An 18,945-nucleotide genomic window follows, 5' to 3' on the forward strand; every position below is an offset into this window, starting at 1 on the left:
GGGAGTGACAGGTGTCTGTCACCCCTGACTGTGCTGCCACTCAAACCCACACATTCAGACACATAGGCCAACCTGTATCACGTGTAGCCTAAATCAAAGAGATTGTTAACACACACGCACACATTTGATGTGTGTTTCCTGGCACAGTGGCACACCCACACACATTAATAAAAGAAGGCAAAGTAAATACCTCTGACTCGTTCCGTAGGCCTATAGGCTATCCTTTGTCTTTCAACTGTGATGCCATGGAATGATACACCGTTTTCTCAGTCAGATTGCTTTTTAAGAAACACACAGTGGTAGTTTATTTTACATTCTGGCACCTTACAAATTGTTTACTGGGTTTATAAATGGTGAATAGTGTTCATTGTTTGTTTATTTAACAGTAGGCTAATAAACAGTTAGGCAATAATGTATGCCAATAACAATTAGGACTATTTGGGGGGAAATACATCAAGGCTACTAATCAACAGGATGAGATTTAGTAGGCCTAATCCCATAATTACTCACGAGTCAATAATCTCAACAATGCAGTATATGGTGAGAAATATGAATACTGTGCCATCTGCATGTTAACTTGGTTATGACATCAGGTCATATCTCGTCCTCTGCTCACACTCTGATTTGGCAGCCGGGGGCGAGACAGACAAGAGTCATCGTTGGATTTCTAGAAGAGATAGACAACGAGGACAATCTGTTAATCAATTAATCGTGATTAAGAATATAGAGTACTGTGTTTTCCCTCTTCACACGGTCTTTACATTGATAATCCGAGTATGCGCACTGAACGCCATTGTCTGCCAGCAGCAAGAGTGAGAGCGAGCGCGCGGATATGATAGTGCAGGGGAGCGGCATACATTGACCCGAATCTCCGGGAACTGGAGAACAAGTGGACTCGGACACACATCGTTGGAAAGACATACTGGTAGACAGACAGCAACAGTTGTCATTGCTATGATCAGCTGAGCCAGTCAAGGCAAAATAATAAATGCAAATGTGGTAGCCTATTGCGGAGAAGCGCGACTGTCGGATACGTTTGTTGTGCTTTGTGTTTGTCATCCCTGTTGTGATTTGGGGCAGGCTACCTGTCATTAGCTGTGAGGGAAAACGTGTTGCTTATCTTTATCGTTTTGTTTTTCTGTCATTCGTTTGACATCATCCTATAGATTCTAGTTTTTCTCGGTTGGTGTGAATCAAAGCATTCAGTCGCTCATGTTGTGGTCAGGGAAATGGGCTGTTGCGTCTGTTAGTCAGACTTGACAACCCAGATTTTTTTTAGGTGCCGTTTTGTCTTTGGCAAAGGGCGAGAAGTCCACTGCAGACAGGCGTGTCGGGGGCGATTCCAGTGACGGCTCGACTCTCTGCGGAGCCCCCATTTCAACAACCCCCACCCATTTTGCTAGGGTGCTTTGGATGGGGGGCAAGCAAAGTACGGCAGGGCGGCCACGGGGTGCTTTTCCCGGTGTCTCGACGGATGACAGCGCAGTGCCGCCCTCGGCTCACTTTGGGCACTACCGACCGAGTGGCACTATGGGGCTACGCAGCCGCTCAGTGAGTTCAGTGGCTGGGATGGGCATAGAACATAGTCCTGCGGTGCCCTTTGGGTTTTATACCCCCAGAGGAACTGACTCGGACAGGGCGGGAGGGGGGTCTGGCACTAACGCTGCCCATGGTAACGGCTACCAGGAAACAGGCGGCGGGCATCACACGGACGGTATGCTCTATCTGGGATCCCGAGGGTCGTTGGCAGACACCTTGCCCCTGCACATTGCACCCCGGTGGTTTAGCGCCCACAGTGGTAAGTGTCAACACATCCACCTCTGGCTGGCAGCATACATCACATTTATCAGGGCTTACAGAGGGATGCATTGACATTAGGCTAGATGTCATCAGAAAACTTCCCTACCATCTATGGAACTTCATTAATTAATTTGTGAAGTGTGTGTGGCAGGCCAGTAAGTCAGGGTTTATAAAGTGTCTGACCTCTTGTATGTCAGGATGTCTCCAATACCTTGTTGTGAGAAATGACGCTAATAAGCTATGTTCCCAAATCTAGCTCAGTCAATTGGCCTATGATTAGAGAGTAGGGAGGGCCCAGCATTATCATCCGCTTACCTCAGACCACAATATGTCTCACTGACTGGGCTTGTCAGGGCCTGAGCTGCAGAAAACTGAGGACACTGGCTCAGGTCCCCAGGCCCCCATTACCAAAGCTCAAACCAGCAGCCCACAGGAGGGAAACAGAAAGTTAGGCATCATCCAGATTGTTTGCCTCCCTTTTATCGCTAGGTGACCCCTGATATTCATGTTTATGTGACTGAGAAGCTTTCTGTGAGCAAGGCGGGCGGGGCGGGGGGGCTAAAGAAGGCCTAATGACAGAAAAGATAGTCAATGTATTCAGGTTTCAGATTCACAGGATATTAATGGGGATTGAAAGGTGAAGGCCATGCTAAGTAGACCAATGCCTTACACTGGTCTTTTCTAGACCAACAGTATTAAAGATTTCCAGTAACTCCATTCTGAGCTCCATGTCCATGTCTCTGATAGAGACACCAAATCTTCAATTGTATCAATTTCAAACCCTCCAGTCTGTTGTGGTCACACTCCTATCATAGTATGTAGTATTTTTTCTGGATATTTCTTATCTCAGTGGAGCATTTGTCAGACATCTTGTTGCCTTCAATTGATTAGTCAAACTAGAAACAGTACTGGCAGTCTGCAAAGCATTTTAACACACAAAGGCTTGAGTTGCCACCATGGTAGACAGTTCTGCTGCAAAATAAACAATGTAATGACACAAAGTCACATTAGAGCACTCCTATGACAATGGGATATACTGTACTTCTCCAAGGGTTTGATCATTACAAATGGGCAATTCTATGGGAGCAGAATTACACTGGTCCAAGACAGCCCTTATCTCATTATCAAATCATTTCTGGGTAACAATTAACTAACCTACTCTGATTGTTTTCAATTAAAATTGTCAAAAAGAAGAAAAAATGCTTCTTAGGAAATAGCAATTTCTCAAGCAAGAATTTTGCTAGGACTGTCTGGGAGTGGTCTGAGTGGGGAGGCAGGCCATCAAGTCATTATTATAATTTTCACAATTTCACAGTATTATTCCAACCTCATAGTGTGGAAAAATAAGAAAAATCATGTTTTTGACTGCAGTGGGCCATTAACAAACCATACAACTTTATTCACAAGGACTGCTTTTAAACATTTCCACTGAAAATGTTTCAAAAACTGATTTACAGGATGAACTGTGCAGATACGTTTAGTAACAGAATAAAGCTGTGTTACCAATTAATTATGTTACCAAACTTTGCACAGTTTTTCCAGTGAATTATTATTTTTTACTGTGTAAATTGTTCAAAATAGTCATTTTGCATAGAGTTGTATGGTTTGTTAAACTTTGAAATCAATGTTTTTTGTTTGGCATACGTTTTAAATGGAAATATCTGAGTCTCAGCGTAATTCCGTTACAGTGGAATTGCCCAAATATCACAGAGGCCTCTGATCTTTACCAACTGGACTGTTTTGGCCTGTCCTTTTCCTCAGCCTCCGTGATACTGCATTGACACTCTATCAATAGTGTATGACAGTGCCGTGGCCAGAAATTAATTTGTGGGTGGGCCAGCGGAAACTTGGGTGGACCAAAAACAGAACAGCTAACTTCCTGCATGACAAATAATGTCCCGTTTGGACCACTGACAAGTAAATTGTTTTTTGTTGTTGTTGCTCAATCTGATTGGTTGGGCCTGGCTTCCAGTGTGTGGGCCCAGGCCCACCCAGGCCCTCCGTGCCTACGTGGCTGGTGTATGACTGCCTGATAAGCTTGATCCTGACAGGAAACCTCCTTCTGATAGTCAACTGTTTGATCTAGATGCAAGCAGTGAACAACACTGAGACAATTCTCCCTCCACTGATGCAGTTCCTATCTGCATTGCCACTTAGTGAGTTGTTCACCCACTGTTGTTGTTATGCACTTTCAGATGAAAGACCCTTTAACAATGGTCTGTGTAATATCTCTCCTGTGTTAGACCCACCGTGTTCAGTCACCTGTCACAGAGATAAGTAATCACTCACTCACCGATGTGAATGTAAACTGAGCAGAGCAATGACTGAACTCTCTTTTAGCGGAAGCCAATGTAATTGTTCTCAGATTAGAGCCATAAGCAATCATGCACTTGTGTGCACCGCCATTTTAATTGAAACGTAAATAATGACAACGATAACACACATGAACACACGCACTACTGTAGACACACACACACACACACTGTTGTGGCTGGGTTTTAGTGGCAAGTCTTTTTGGAATGATGGGATTGTGGAACATATGTGCTAAACTGTCTGGCAGTGGGATTCAACAATATAGGTCACTCATTTTATTTATGTTTTCCCATCCCCTCATACACTGTCTCTCTCCCTTCTCCCATTAGCTCAGCACAGTGTATACAGAGGAAGAGGGACACACACACAGTCTACACTGGATTGCTGAGAGAGGATTTCTGTTGCTGTGACAACCATGTTGCTTGTCACTGCTGTTTTCAAGATGCACACTTGCTTGCTCCTTGCTATCCCCACAATATCCTCACACACTTGTTTCCTCAAGAGACAGAGGGCCAGGAAGGGAGAGGGGGATAGAGGGAGAAAGGAAGAGACTGAGGTAAGGGGAGAGAGAGGGATAGAGGGAGAAAGGAAGAGACTGAGGTAAGGGGAGAGAGAGGGATAGAGGGAGAAAGGAAGAGACTGAGGTAAGGGGAGAGAGAGGGATAGAGGGAGAAAGGAAGAGACTGAGGTAAGGGGAGAGAGAGGGATAGAGGGAGAAAGGAAGAGACTGAGGTAAGGGGAGAGAGAGGGATAGAGGGAGAAAGGAAGAGACTGAGGTAAGGTGAGAGCGGGAGAGAGGGATAGAGGCTTGACAAGTTCCTCTAACAGACTTTCTGTCACCAGTGTTTCACAGCCAGTCTGTTATTGAGTGACAGCCGACAGACCTTTCTAATAAAAGGACACCACAAATGGACGGAGCTAAGGCAGTGACGACCGTTGCCGTGGTGTAGGGACTATATCCTGTCATCACACAGCAGAGACTTTCTTAAGATAAACCTTTGACATCAGTAGCAGGGGGCAATGGCTCCTGTCAATCAACTACACTGATAATGGCAATGGCTAGCAAGCATCACTGATCACCGGATGCTTTCTATATTATTAAGCATCACAAAACTAAATCACATTGTTTCTCATAACAGCCCATTCTGTCTTATTCGCTATGTAATGATACCCCTTTCTCCCCGATACAATACACACCAGTGCCATTACACACCTCCCTCCTACCCATACTCTACCCCCGTCTCACCTGTATCTAAGGCCACATTACTTCCTGCAATCAAAGAGTTTAGCTAAAACAACAATAGGTCAGTATGTCAGCTCTCACGGCCCCCTCCTCCCCCTTTCCCTCTCCAAGTCTTTGACTCTCTCATTCAGCTGTTTCCATGGAAACTGCTGTTCTTTCCGGTAAGGTAAAGAGTTGTCTGAGTTGGGTTTGAGTTGGATGTGATGTAATCAAATGGCTACTATCCATGTATGGGCATAATGTCCTGTATTCTGAACATAATGTCCTGTATTCTGAACATAATGTCCTGTATTCTGGACTAAACAGGTCTCTAGACACACTCATACACTCCTCATTTAGTACCATCATTAGAGGGACAACCAGCCCAGACACGTGGAAAGAAGATATACACAAACAAACAAGGTCACTCATTTAATAAGATAATCTATGTTGTCTTGTCTACTCTAATGACCTGTGTAGACAGTAAACAAGCTATGTCCTTGACTTGACAGAGAGAGGGCTTGAAATAGCAAGGTGTTTGCTCTCCTCAGAGACAGAGGCTTTCTGGACAGCAGGCCGGGCAGGGTATTACAAGGAGCTAGCTGTCACCTTGCCTGCTAGAGGGAGACAGACTTCCCATCTGTACCTTTTTTAATGGTGTCTTATCCCCTCTCTCTGGTTGCATCCCAAACAGCACCCTATTCCCTATATAGTGCACTACTTTTGTAGAATCTTATGTAGGATCTTAATTTGATCACCCTGTTGCAGGAGAACTTTTCTGCAATGCAGGAAATGTAAAACCTGTAGTATATTTGAAGTTTGATTTCCACTTTGTAATTTCAGACTTGATTTTCCCTTTAAAAAAAATGTAGCAACCCCTACAAAAATGTCCATTAATTATAATCCACATAATTCACATTTCCTGTTACCGCAGGATGATTTTCCTGCTGTAGCAAACTGGCTCAAATTTAAGATCCTACATCTATATAAGGAATAGGGTGCTATTTGGGATGTGCACTCTGTTTGTCTGCTACTGTACCTCTCGGCTCTGTTCATAATGCTACTCCTGAACCTCTGTGCTGTGTCACTGTGTTTGTCTGGCTGGCTAACACAACTCCCCTGCTCCTCTCTTCCCTCCATCTCTCCCTCTACATGATTCTCTGAGCAAAGACGGATTCGGTCGAATGTCATTTTGAAAACATCAAGAATGTAGGGAGAGATCTAGTCAGGAGAGTTTATTTTGTGTTTGTGTTCATAAAATTTCACCAATGAACCAAGGGAATGCTATTAAAATATGAATCTAAATATTGATATTGTGACTTTAAAATCCAATGATCTGCTCCTGAGGTGGTCTTCTTGCTGTGAATACTCCCTTTAGATAGTGTTTATGTTTATGGAATGATTAAGGGAACAGGTGGGTGGGCATCCTTGCATTTTAACCCACTGAAACTTACTTATTACTTTGTTCTAATAATATATGTTGTTTAATGATATTCTGATCTATATAAACCATCATGTATTATATACAGTGCATTAGGAAAGTATTCAGACCCCTTGACTCCTTCCACCTTTTGTTACGTTACAGCCTTATTCTAAAATTAATTAAATCGTTTTTTTCCCCCTCATCAATCTGTACGGAATACCCCATAATGACAAAGCAAAAACATGTTTTTAGAAATGTTTGCAAATGTATAATAAAAAAAAAAACGGAACTCTCACATTTACAAAGTATTCAGACTCTTTATTCAGTACTTTGTTGAAGCAAATTTTGGCAGCGACTACAGCCACAAGTCTTCTTGGGTATTGGCGCAACAAGCTTGGCACACGTGTATTTGGGGAGTTTCTCCCATTCTTCTCTGCAGATCCTCTCAAGCTCTGTCAGGTTGGATGGGTAGTGTCATTGCACAGCTATTTTCAGGTCTCTCCAGAGATGTTCGATCGGGTTCAAGTCCGGGCTCTGGCTGGGCCACTCAAGGACATTCAGAGACTTGTCCCAATGCCACTCCTGCGTTGTCTTGGCTGTGTGCTTAGGGTCGTTGTCCTGTTTGAAGGTGAAACTTCGCTCCAGTCTAAGGTCCTGAGCGCTCTGGAGCAGGTTTTCATCAAAGATCTCTCTGTACTTTGCTCCGTTTATCTTTCCCGCAATCCTGACTAGTCTCCCAGTCCCTGCCGCTGAAAACATCCCCACAGCATGATGCTATCACCACCATTCTTCACCGTAGGGATGGTGCCAGGTTTCCTCCAGACGTGACGCTTGGCATTCATCTTGGTTTCATCAGACCAGAGAATTTTGTATTTCATTGTCTGAGAGTCCTTTAGGTGCCTTTTGGCAAACTCCAAGTGGGCTGTCATGTGCCTTTTTACTGAGGAGTGGCTTCCGTCTGGCCATTCTACCATAAAGGCCTGATTGGTGGAGTGCTGCAGAGATGGTAACCTTCCTTCTGGAAGGTTATAGCATCTCCACAGAGGAACTATGGAGCTCTGTCAGCGTGACCATTGGGTTCTTGGTCACCTCCCTTCTCCCCCGATTGCTCTGTTTGGCCGGGCGGCCAGCTTTAGGAAGAGTCTTGGTGGTTCCAAACTTCTTCCGTTTAATAATGATGGAGGCCGCTGTGTTTATGGGGACCTTCAATGCTGCAGAATTGTTTTGGTACCCTTCCCTAGATCCGTGCCTAGACACACTCCTGTTTTGGAGCTCTATGGACAATTCCTTTGACCTCATGGCTTGGGTTTTGCACTGTCAACTGTGGGACCTTTATATAGGCAGGTGTGTGCCTTTCTAAATCATGTCCAATCAATTGAATTTACCACAAGTGGACTCCAATCAAGTTATAGAAACATCTCAAGGATGATCAATGGAAACAGGATGCACCTGAGCTTCATTTCGAGTGTCATAGCAAAGGGTCTGAATACCTATGTAAATACGTTTTTAATTTTTTTTTATTATACATTTGCTTTAATTTTAAAAACCTGTCTTCGCTTTGTCATTATGGAGTATTGTGTAGAGTGATGAGGATTACATTTAAAAAAAAATCTATTTTAGAATAAGGCTGTAACGTAACAATGTGGAAAAAGGCAAGGGGTCTGAATACTTTACGATTGCATTGTATAATTTATGCAGAATGCTTGAGGCGATGACAGGATTGTTTTAAGTAGAGATTAATGATTCATGAAGTGTTCAGATTCATGATTGCTTTAAAATCAATACAAGTTCAAGGTAGAAGCCAAACATTTGTCTAAATGAATTGCTACAATTAATTAAAATAGTGTGTTGGCTTTGGGTGAGTGTGTCATGATGGTCTTCAGAACATCTGGAAACTGAACATGTATACTTAATTCAAAACCAGATCTTTCCAAGTTTCATCTGGCTCACAGTTTTGGCCTGTGGAGGCAGGGCCGGTTCCAGGCATAAGTGGTTGCTAGGAGGCCCCCAAGTGAAAAAATTAAAATAATAAACAGTACACGGAACAAAAATATATAAACGCAACATGTAAAGTGTTGGTCCCATGTTTCATGAGCTGAAATAAAAGATCCCTGAAATTTTCCATACGCACAAAAGCTTATTTCTCTCAATCTCTGTTAGTGAGCATTTTTTATTTGCCAAGATAGTCCATCCACCTGACAAGTGTGGCATATCAAGAAGCTGATTAAACAGCATGATCATTACATAGGCGCACCTTGTGCTAGGGACAGTAAAAGGCCACTCTAAAATGTGCACTTATGTCACACAACACAATGCCACAAGTTTTGAGGGAGCGTGTAATTGACATGCTGACTGCAGGAATGTTCACCAGAGCTGTTGCCAGAGAATTTAAGGTTAATTTCTCTACCTTAAGCTGCTTCCAACATAATTTTAAAGAATTTGGCAGTATGTCCAACCGGCCTCACGACCGCAGACCACGTATAACCACGTCAGCCCAGGACCTCCACCTCCAGGATCTTCTGAGACCAGCCACCTGGACAGCTGATGAAACTGGGGCTTGCACAAATAATTTCTGCACAAATTGTCTCAGAGAAGCTCATCTGTGTGCTTGTCGACCTCACCAGGGTCTTGACCTGACTGCAGTTTGGCGTCGTAACCCACTTCAGTGGGCAAATGCTTACCTTCGATGGCCACTGGCACGCTGGAGAAGTTTGTTCTTCACAGATGAATCACTGTTTCAACTGTACTGGGCAGATTGCAGAGCGTGTACGGTGTCGTGTGGGCGAGCGGTTTGCTGATGTCAATGTTGTGAACAGGGGTTATGGTATTGGCAGGCATAAGCCATGGACAACAAACACAATTGCATTTTATCAATGGCAATTTGAATGCACAGAGATACAGTGACGAGATTCTGAGGCCCAGTGTCATGCCATTCATCCCCCTCCATCACCTCATATTTCAGCATGATAATGCACGGCCCCATGTCGCAAGGAACTGTACGCAATTCCTGGAAGCTGAACATGTCCCAGTTCTTCCATGGCCTGCATACTTACCAGACATGTCACCCATTTGAGCCTGTTTGGGATGCTCAGGATCAACGTGTACGACATCCTGTTCCAGTTCCCGCCATTATCCAACAACGTCTCACAGCCATTGAAGAGGAGTGTGACAACATTCCACAGGCCACAATTGACAGCCTGATCAACTCTATGTGAAGGTGTGTCACGCTGCAAGAGGCAAATGGTGGTCACACCAGATACGGACTGGTGTTCTGATCCACACCCTACCTTTTTATTTAAGGTATCTGTGACCAACTAAATGTCCTGTCTCTGAGCCCGCCTGCCTTGACCCTGGGCCTGCCTGCTGTCCTGTACCTTTGCCCCACTACTCTGGATTATCGACCCCTGCCTGCCTTGACCTGTCGTTTGCCTGCTCCTGTTGCTGTAATAAATATTGTTACTTCAACACAGTTTGCATTTGGGTCTTACCTGAAACCGGATACTGTATCTTTATTCCCAGTTGTGAAATCCATAGACTGATATTATTTTTCTTGGCTTTTAATTATTTTTTTAGGAACTCAGTTGGGGTCTCAACTTACTATTGAGAGTAAGAATAGTAGAATACACCAAGTGCAATTTATACATTTAGTTGTGCATTAGCAGTTTTTCTCGTTATGTCAGTCACTGACAGTCACTCAATTAGCCATGTCGGCTAAAAATATCTGGATTGATAGTTAGTCTAGCCAGCTATCTAAACTTGTAGTAATCATGGCCGAATATAGACCGGGCATGCAGGGATACCCACTGGGCACATGCCCAGGGGCCCTGACCTCCAGGGGGTCCCCATTTGATTTTGTTAGTCACTCTCACTCAGATATCATATTAACATGGCATAAGTCATGGGGAAATGTGTAGAATTGCTGAGATTTAGCTTTAAAATGGCAAAAATCTCTCTCAATCCCATGGAAAAATAGGTAGATTTGCAGGAAATTAGCTATAAAAGTACACATTTTGTCTCTGCCCTAGAATTGCATGACATTTTTTATAAAACTGCAACATGTTCTCTACGCCCCATGACAAAATGTGTAGAATTGCAGGAAATTAACTTTAAAACTTTACAGTTTTCTCTCCACCGTCAAGAGGGGGGCACTAAAATGTTTTACTGCGAAGTGTGGGGCCCCCCAACCAAATCGCACTTATGGCCCCCAAAAGACCCATGTGGAGGAAATGATTCTGAGGTATTTTAACTGTGCTTATGCAGTGATGTTTGTGCCACATGAGTGAAATATTGTGTCAGATGCATGGCCTTGCCTTACCATCAGCAGTTCACTGTTATTTGCAAATAGTAGCATTTATCCAAAACCTTTTTCTGTGTTTTTCGGTCTTCCGTTTCAACCGGGCCTAGAGCCTAGATATTTATGTGAAGGTTGAATACACTTGTTACAACAATATATTGATTCAGTCGGAGTGTGGTTTCCAAAACAATTAATTTAACCGTTAATTTGATCTAAACTCATTTAGGGGGCTGATCCTATCTACTTCCTTTTTTGTTTGGTGGTTTAAGTGATCCATTTCTTATGCCTAATGTTTACAATTTAGTCTTAAATCACAGTAATTAACATTTGAAGTGCTTCTTCAGAAGGGTAAATGCAGTTTGACATCATCTAAAAGGAGATGGTGTTTCTTCTCTCACACACAGGGAGAGGAGGGGTTAGGTATCGAGAGGGTAATGATCCTGAGGAAGGAAGCTATCGTAATGCTGGTGGCCAGTCATGGACATTTTATGAGCTTCTGAGACATAGGTATTTTTGTAAGGTTTTGAATTCTTTATCATTGACGATGGGGAATGGGGCTGGACTGCAGCGGTATCATGAAAAATGCATGAAGCAGAGATTGAGTCAGTCGGCTCGGCTTGAGAAATGTGTCGGCTTTGTCGAGAGGCGCCTTGGGACACTTTAACAGAAGCGCAGTGTGACGGCTCTATTTCACCTACAGAAACATGGGGGTAGCACGCTGGTCAGCATGCCCACTCCATAGTTACTTTAACAATGGCTTGATATCTATACAGTTGTGTGACAACATCTGTACTCTACATTGTTCAGGGTAAGTATACAGTGGCTGTACTATTACCAAGTAAGAATATCAAACCAAATACAATTTTAGTTGTCACATGCTTCGCAAACAACAGGTAGATTAACAGTGAAGTGCTTCCGGGTCCTTCCCAACAATGCAGAGAGAAGAAAAACAGAAATAATAGAAAAATAATAACACAAGGAATAAATACACAATGAGTAACGATAACTTGGCTATATACACGGGGTACCAGTACCAAGTTGATGTGCAGCGCTATGAGGTAATTAAGGTAGATATGTACATATACCACAGGAGATTGGTGTCACCTTAATTGGGGTGGACGAACTCATGGTAATGGTTGGAGTGGAATGGTATCAAATACATCGATGCTATTCCATTCGCTCCGTTCCGGCCATTATTATAAGCCGCCCTTCCCTCAGCAGCCTCCTGTGGCATATAATGTAGGCAGCGATAAAGTGACTAGGCAACAGGATAGATAATAAACAGTAACAGCAGCGTATGTGATAAGTCAAAATAGTTAGTGCCAAAAGGGTCTAGCAGTCTTATGGCTTGGGGGTAGAAGTTGTTCAGGGTCCTGTCGGTTCCAGATTTAGTGCACCGACCCGCGTACCGTGCAGTAGCAGAGAGAACAGTCTATGACTTGGATGGCTGGAGTCTTTGACAATGTTTAGGGCCTTCCTCTGATACCGCCTGATATAGAGGTCCTGGATTGCAGGGAGCTTGGCCCAGTGATGTACTGGGCCGTGCGCACTACCCTCTGTAGCGCCTTGCCAAGCATTTGCCATACCAAGCGGTGATGCAGCCAGTCAAGATGCTCTCAATGGTGCAGCTGTAGAACCTTTTGAAGATCTGAGGGCCCGTGCCGAATCTTTTCAGCCTCCTGAAGGGAAAGAGGCGTTGTCGTGCCCTCTTCACGACTGTGTTGGTGTGTCTGGACCATGATAATTCATTAGTGATGTGGACACGGAGGAACTTCAAGCTCTTGACATGCTCCACTACAGACCCGTGGACGGGGGCGTACTCGGCCATCCATTTCCTGTAGTCCACGATCAGCTCCTTTGTCTTGCGGATGTTGAGGGAGAGAGGTTGTTGTCCTGGCACCACAATGCCAGGTCTCTGACCTCCCTGTAGGCTGTCTCATTGTCGTTGGTGATCAGGCCTACCACTGTGGTGTTAATGATGGTGTTGGAGTCGTGCACGGCCACGCAGTCGTGGGTGAACAGGGAGTATAGGAGGGGACTAAGCACGCACCCCTGAGGGGCCCCAGTGTTGAGGATAAGCGTGGCGCATGGGTTGTTCCCTACCCTTACCAACTCCCGTCAGGAAGTCCATGATCCAGTTGCAGAGGGAAGTGTTTAATCCCAGGGTCCTTAATTTAGTGATGGGCTCCCGAGTGGCGCAGCGGTCTAAGGCACTGCATCTCAGTGCTAGAGGCGTCACTACAGACACCCTGGTTTGAATCCAGGCTGTATTACAACCGGCCAGGATTGGGAGTCGCATAGTGTGGCGCACAATTGATCCAGCGTCGTCCGGGTTTGGCCAGTGTAGGCCGTCATTGTAAATAAGAATTTGTTCTTAACTGACTTGCCTAGTAAAATAAATTAAAAAAAATAGCTTGGAGGGCGCTATGGTGTTGAATGCTGAGATGTAGTCAATGAACAGCATTCTCACGTAGGTGTTCCTTTTGTCCAGGTGGGAAAGGGCAGTGTGGAGTGCAATAGAGATTGTCGGGGCGTGTTGGGGCGGTATGTGAATTGGAGTTGATCCAGGGTTTCTGGAATGATGGTGTTGATGTGAGCTATGACCAACCTTTCAAAGCATTTCATGGCTACAGATGTGAGTGCTATGGGGCGATAGTCATTTAGACAGGTTACATTGGTGTTCTTGGGCACAGGGACTATGGTGGTCTGCTTGTAATGTGTAGGTATTACAGACTGAGTCAGGAAGATGTTGGAAATGTCAGTGAAGACACTTGTCAGCTGGTCAGTGCATGCTCTAAGTACGCGTCCTGGTAATCCATCTGGCCCTGCGTCCTTGTGAATTTAACCTGTTTAAAGGTCTCACTTACATTGGCCACGGAGAGCGTGATCACACATAATAAATCTGTTATGGTGTGGTGGTTAGTCTTAGTTTCATGTAGGTACATTTTATTGTGTTGATTATTTGTGTTTTCTCTGCCAGTATGAAGTATGTCTTGTACGTGTGGTTTGATGAAGGGCCAGCTCTGTGTTCATGACACACACTGTGTTCACTGTAGGGAATATCTTTGTTTGCTTATGTTTTGATGCAGTCTTGTGATTTTCTTTTGCCCCTATTTGACCTTACAGTAGAGTGCTATTTCTCAGTTACAGTATGTTCTCAGAGGCTGATGTCGCCTCAGTGGATGGACACACACACACACACACACACACACACACACACACACACACACACACACACACACACACACACACACACACTTCTATTCAGTGAGAGAAAATGGGCGAAAGTCTGAACAAGATAGGGAAGGGTAAATTAGCATTGTTTCCATTCCATGATGAGGGTAAAAGGTCCACAGTGTTGTCAAGTGAACTCTGTTTGAACACTTCTTTGATCATTGGAATGGTCATAGAGATGCTGCCATATAATGTCTGCTTTGCCATTTACAGATAGGGCCTCTCTGGCCTCTTGCCTTCTGGGAGGTGATTCATGGGCTTTCTCAGTCCATCAGATCCATCCAACCTCTGCAGAGCATCTCTCTTATAAAGTCCTCCTGCACCTCCTCCTTTTTTCCTCAAATTTCTTCCATCCCTCTCTCCGTCTGTCCCTAAGGAGGGGCTGAAAATAGCAGCCAGGGGAAAATTGGGTCAGCTGCCGTGGGGGGCTGGTGGGTGGGGGGACGGCCCTGGTTTACTGACTACATTTACTTCCCTTCTTAGTTTCTCCCTACCTCTGTCTATCAATCCCACCTTCATCCCTTTGTCATACTTATCTTCCAAGCTACTCCATAGACCTCTACAGCTTGTCTTCATCTCTCCAACTCTTCTCCCGACTGTGCTGGTCCGTCTGCTTAATGCTTTATGCTCTCTAGGTAAATCCCAGACAGACTCATAGAAACCAGACAAGCCTCAAAGAAAGAGTTTAGACCCTGACTTAACACTAAACACACATTCCGGTGCGGGAGCGTGGCGTAGCGGTAGTGCTGCAGTCTCCCAAGCACATATTGTCCATGGGCAATACGGTTACAAATCCCACTACTGACACATTTATGCTGTCCTTTCCTCTACTGAATAAAGAGAAAATACGGAAGGACACATTCTGCCCACTGCTGTCCCAGCGGCACATATATATATACCATTTCTAAAACATTACATGAATAACTAACTAGTAATGAAGAATAACTCGGTCATATGCTACCAGTATAAATGAATAGCAACATCTTCATGAGTGCATAGTTATAATTGTACCAAAAGCACGCTGATTTTGGCACGGCTGAGCTCATTTCTGGCCATGCACACACAGCACAGCGTGGTCCCTGTACTGAGTGGTTTCATGGCCAATGTGATAATGGCCTGCTATTGTGCATTAAAACACTGGCAAGTCCAGCCCAGCGCTGTAGGATCTGGCATGGTAACTGTGTAAATAAATGTAAAGAGTTTGGTGCAGCAGCCAGCTAAACACTGCTGGGTTGCGTCCCAAATGAGACCCTATATTCCAAAGTCGTGGGTAAAGGGTGCCATTTCAGACACTGCCCTGGTGTCTGTTTTATGGTTGCTGTGTACATTTTAAAGTGTTGGGTGCAGCCAGCTGAACACTACTAGTGTCTGTGTTTAAGCAGTATTGAGAGCTCATGATGCAAAACTCAACCCGTGGCTGGATAGAGAGCGACGCCAGGAATTGATGTAATCTCCTGTTATGTGCTTTGCTAATGCTGTTGTATGCACAAAGCTGAAACCAAACATCGTAAGGGAGATAGCTAAAATAGGGCTTTGCAGTAAGTCATGTCTGCTATTTGGGATGGGATATACAGTATGTGATTAATGACTCACTCTATGTGCCAGATTTGTATCAACACAGTTTGAAAAAGAGTTTAGTTTATTAGTCAGGGACAACATACTGTATATCTCACCAGATTTTGCAACACAGCTCATTTCCATCTGCAGTCCCTTTCCATATGCAGGTAAACATTCAACGTTTTTAAGGATGATAATTGTTGTTATTACATGATTAATAGGGGACAGGTCTGTATCACATTGTCATGCAAAGGGGACTGACTAGAAAAGACAGACAGTGATTCAGTGTGACTCTACATGGTTGATGCCAATGTTTGTGGTGCCCCTATTTTAGTTTGGAACATTGGTTTGTAATAATCTAAGATAATTTGTTTCACTTATTCACTGTTGTAAATTGGATGGTTGCTTTGAGCGCCAGTGTAACGTGTGTGTATACTAAGGTCTAACCTCGTTCTCCACAGGGTTCAAGTGTCCTGTCTGCTCCAAGTCTGTGGCGTCCAATGAGATGGAGGTGCACTTCATCATGTGTCTAAGCAAGCCCCGCCTGTCCTATAATGGTGAGACACACTTCCTCTACCTCTCCCCAGACCCTATATCCTGCTCTTGATCTCTTCTTCTCTCCCCTCTTGTTCTTCACTTTTCCTCCTCTGAATCTTTGCATTCTTCTCATTATCCCTCTCTCTCTCTTGCGCACGTAGCCTCTCATCCCCGTCTCCCATGATGCTCTCTCCCCCCTATCTCTTACTATGTCAATGTTGGCTGTGACTGTGGGAATGTAGACGTGAACTTTATATGAGCCGTCTCTCTAGCACCAGAGCTGGGGGGTCACGGCGAGTGTTATTCCCTCCATCGATTCTCTCCATATTACTACTGTCTGTCTGTGGACAGAGAGTTCAGGATTGTCCAATGCAGACTGTAGCCATAGAAATAGAATTAGAATCCTGTATTTCTATATCATTGGCTTGAGCTGCTTGTACTTAAGTAATCACAGTATCTAAACAAGAAAAACCTGATCTTCATGCGCCATACAGTAGCGACACACAGAGATAGTGTATGTATGCCATTAGCTCTGTAATTGGTTTTGGTTCATGGGTAATCAGTATGCTCAGATTGTAGGAGAGCCAGTTAAATGTTCAGAGTGTCAGCTAAGCACATATAAGTATGTTCAGGGAGTCAAGCCAGGTATATGTTCCGAGTCGATTCAGGTATACAATCAGCTTTCCCTGGGCATTATGGGTCCTTGTCTGCTGTTCTTTTCCCGTGACCATGTGTGCCGGCTTGTCTCCAGGTTGTTTGATTGACAGCGTGACTAGCTGAGATGGCTGCCTGCAGCCTTGGTCACCCCTGTGATTGACTGACTGCTACCTGTTTGAGTGACCGCTTTCTGTTCCGGTCTGGGGCTGAAGGTGACCCTGTGGGCTACGTGTCACGTATGACCAGTCTGCTTTCTCGGGCTCATTTAAAGCCAGGTCTGTCAGGACGGAGAGGGAGAAGTAGATAGATGAGGGGCTGAAAAGGAATGGGGGTAGAAAAAGATTGAGATTGTAATTTTTATTAGGATCCCCATTTGCTAACGCCGTAACGCTGGCTAATCTTCCTGGGTCCAACACCAATTAATAAGACAATACAAACAACCACATTCAAGACTTCTCAGTCATTCAACAAGTAGACAATATAGATCATTAAAATACCTGACATGAACACATTTAACATTCAGTTGATGCTTTCTATTTGCTGTCCAGTCATATGGTCTATATTTTTTTGCCTGAGAAATATGGATTGGTAAATTGTTCCATTCAGCTATGGCTCTATATAAAACTGTAGATTTAAGGCGATTTCTCCTTGGCTTGGGTTGTTTTAGCTGCCCTGAATTTGCCTGTCTGGTTTGGTGGTTATGTGTGTTGCTAGTATGTACTAACTGGACTGAAAAATACTTAAAAAATGTAATATAACATTCCTAAAGAAAATCAGAAGACTAGATAGTAATTTGTTTTTAACATGAAGCAATGTGAGATTCTGATGCATTTGGATAATATTCATACGGATAGAGCAATGAAGAGGTAATCTACCAGCCCTGTTTTGAGCCTTTTGAGCTTTTTTATATCTTTCTTTGCTGCAGATGACCATTTAACTGGACAGTGCTCTAAGTGTGATAGGACCAAGGTTTGAATCACCTGATTCAGTGTGCTAGATGTTACATACTCTGAACATTTTCTTGTGACAGCAATTCCCTTACCCATCTTAACAAAAATATTATCTATGTCATGATAAAGCTGCGTCCAACATGGCGCCTAGTAGTTTCGTTTTTTTCACTTGCTGTACATGCGTTCTATTCATCGACAAATTCAATTGGGGATCATCAGCAAGCATATATCTTGAACCAAATACGATACATTTAGTTTTAGAAATGTTCAACACCAATTTGTTCGTATCAACCCATTCAGACACCATTCTTAGTTCACTGCTCAGTACATCTGTTAGCTCATTACATTCTGATGCTGCGCTATACATTGTAGAGTCATCAGCATACATGACCACTCTTACTTTGCTCATTACTGAAGGTAATGAGAAGTGGGCCTAGGCAACTTCCTTGAGGAACACCACAGTGTATATATTTACTGTTTGAAAAGCTACCATTAAAGAACAATTTTTGCCTTCTCCTGGATAGATAGCTTTCCATCCAGGATAGAGCTGCAGACTTAAAACCATAACATTTGAGTTTACCTAGTAACAGTTCATGATCAATTACATCAAAAGCAGCACTGAAATCTAGCAACACCAACTAACTTCCTGTCATCCATACTCTTTAACCAATAATCTGTCATTTGTGCTAAGGCCGTACTCGTAGAATGCCCTTCTTTGTATGCATGCTGGAAACCCGTTATCAGACCATTACATGAGAAATAATCCTTATTTGTACAGATACAATTTTTTTCCAATAATTTACTTAACTCAGGCAGCGAACTTATAGGACTATTAGGACCAGTGAATGCAGATTTTTTATCCTTAGGTAGTGGAATAACCTTTGACTCTTTCCAGACTTCTGGGCACACCCACTACATCAAGGACTTATTCAAAATATAAGAGATTGGGGTAGATGTT

At 43.8% G+C, this 18,945-nt stretch overlaps 1 protein-coding gene across 2 annotated transcripts in view; it reads left to right on the plus strand.

The window, feature by feature from the left end:
* Positions 1 to 605: 605 nt before the first annotated feature.
* Positions 606 to 18,945, plus strand: part of znrf1 (zinc and ring finger 1) — a 34,409-nt gene continuing 16,069 nt past the window's right edge. The window contains exons 1-3 of one of the 2 annotated variants that reach the window (XM_071326195.1): positions 607 to 925; positions 1,280 to 1,798; positions 16,305 to 16,400. In XM_071326195.1, coding sequence (XP_071182296.1) covers positions 1,414 to 1,798; positions 16,305 to 16,400 — 481 coding nt within the window. In that variant the 5' untranslated portion in view covers positions 607 to 925; positions 1,280 to 1,413. Of the gene's footprint in view, positions 1,799 to 16,304; positions 16,401 to 18,945 lie in introns of both variants that reach the window. The other variant, XM_071326196.1, reaches the window with a different exon arrangement.

This window comes from Salvelinus alpinus, chromosome 9 (genome assembly GCF_045679555.1).
Source record: "Salvelinus alpinus chromosome 9, SLU_Salpinus.1, whole genome shotgun sequence".
Taxonomy (NCBI): domain Eukaryota; kingdom Metazoa; phylum Chordata; class Actinopteri; order Salmoniformes; family Salmonidae; genus Salvelinus; species Salvelinus alpinus.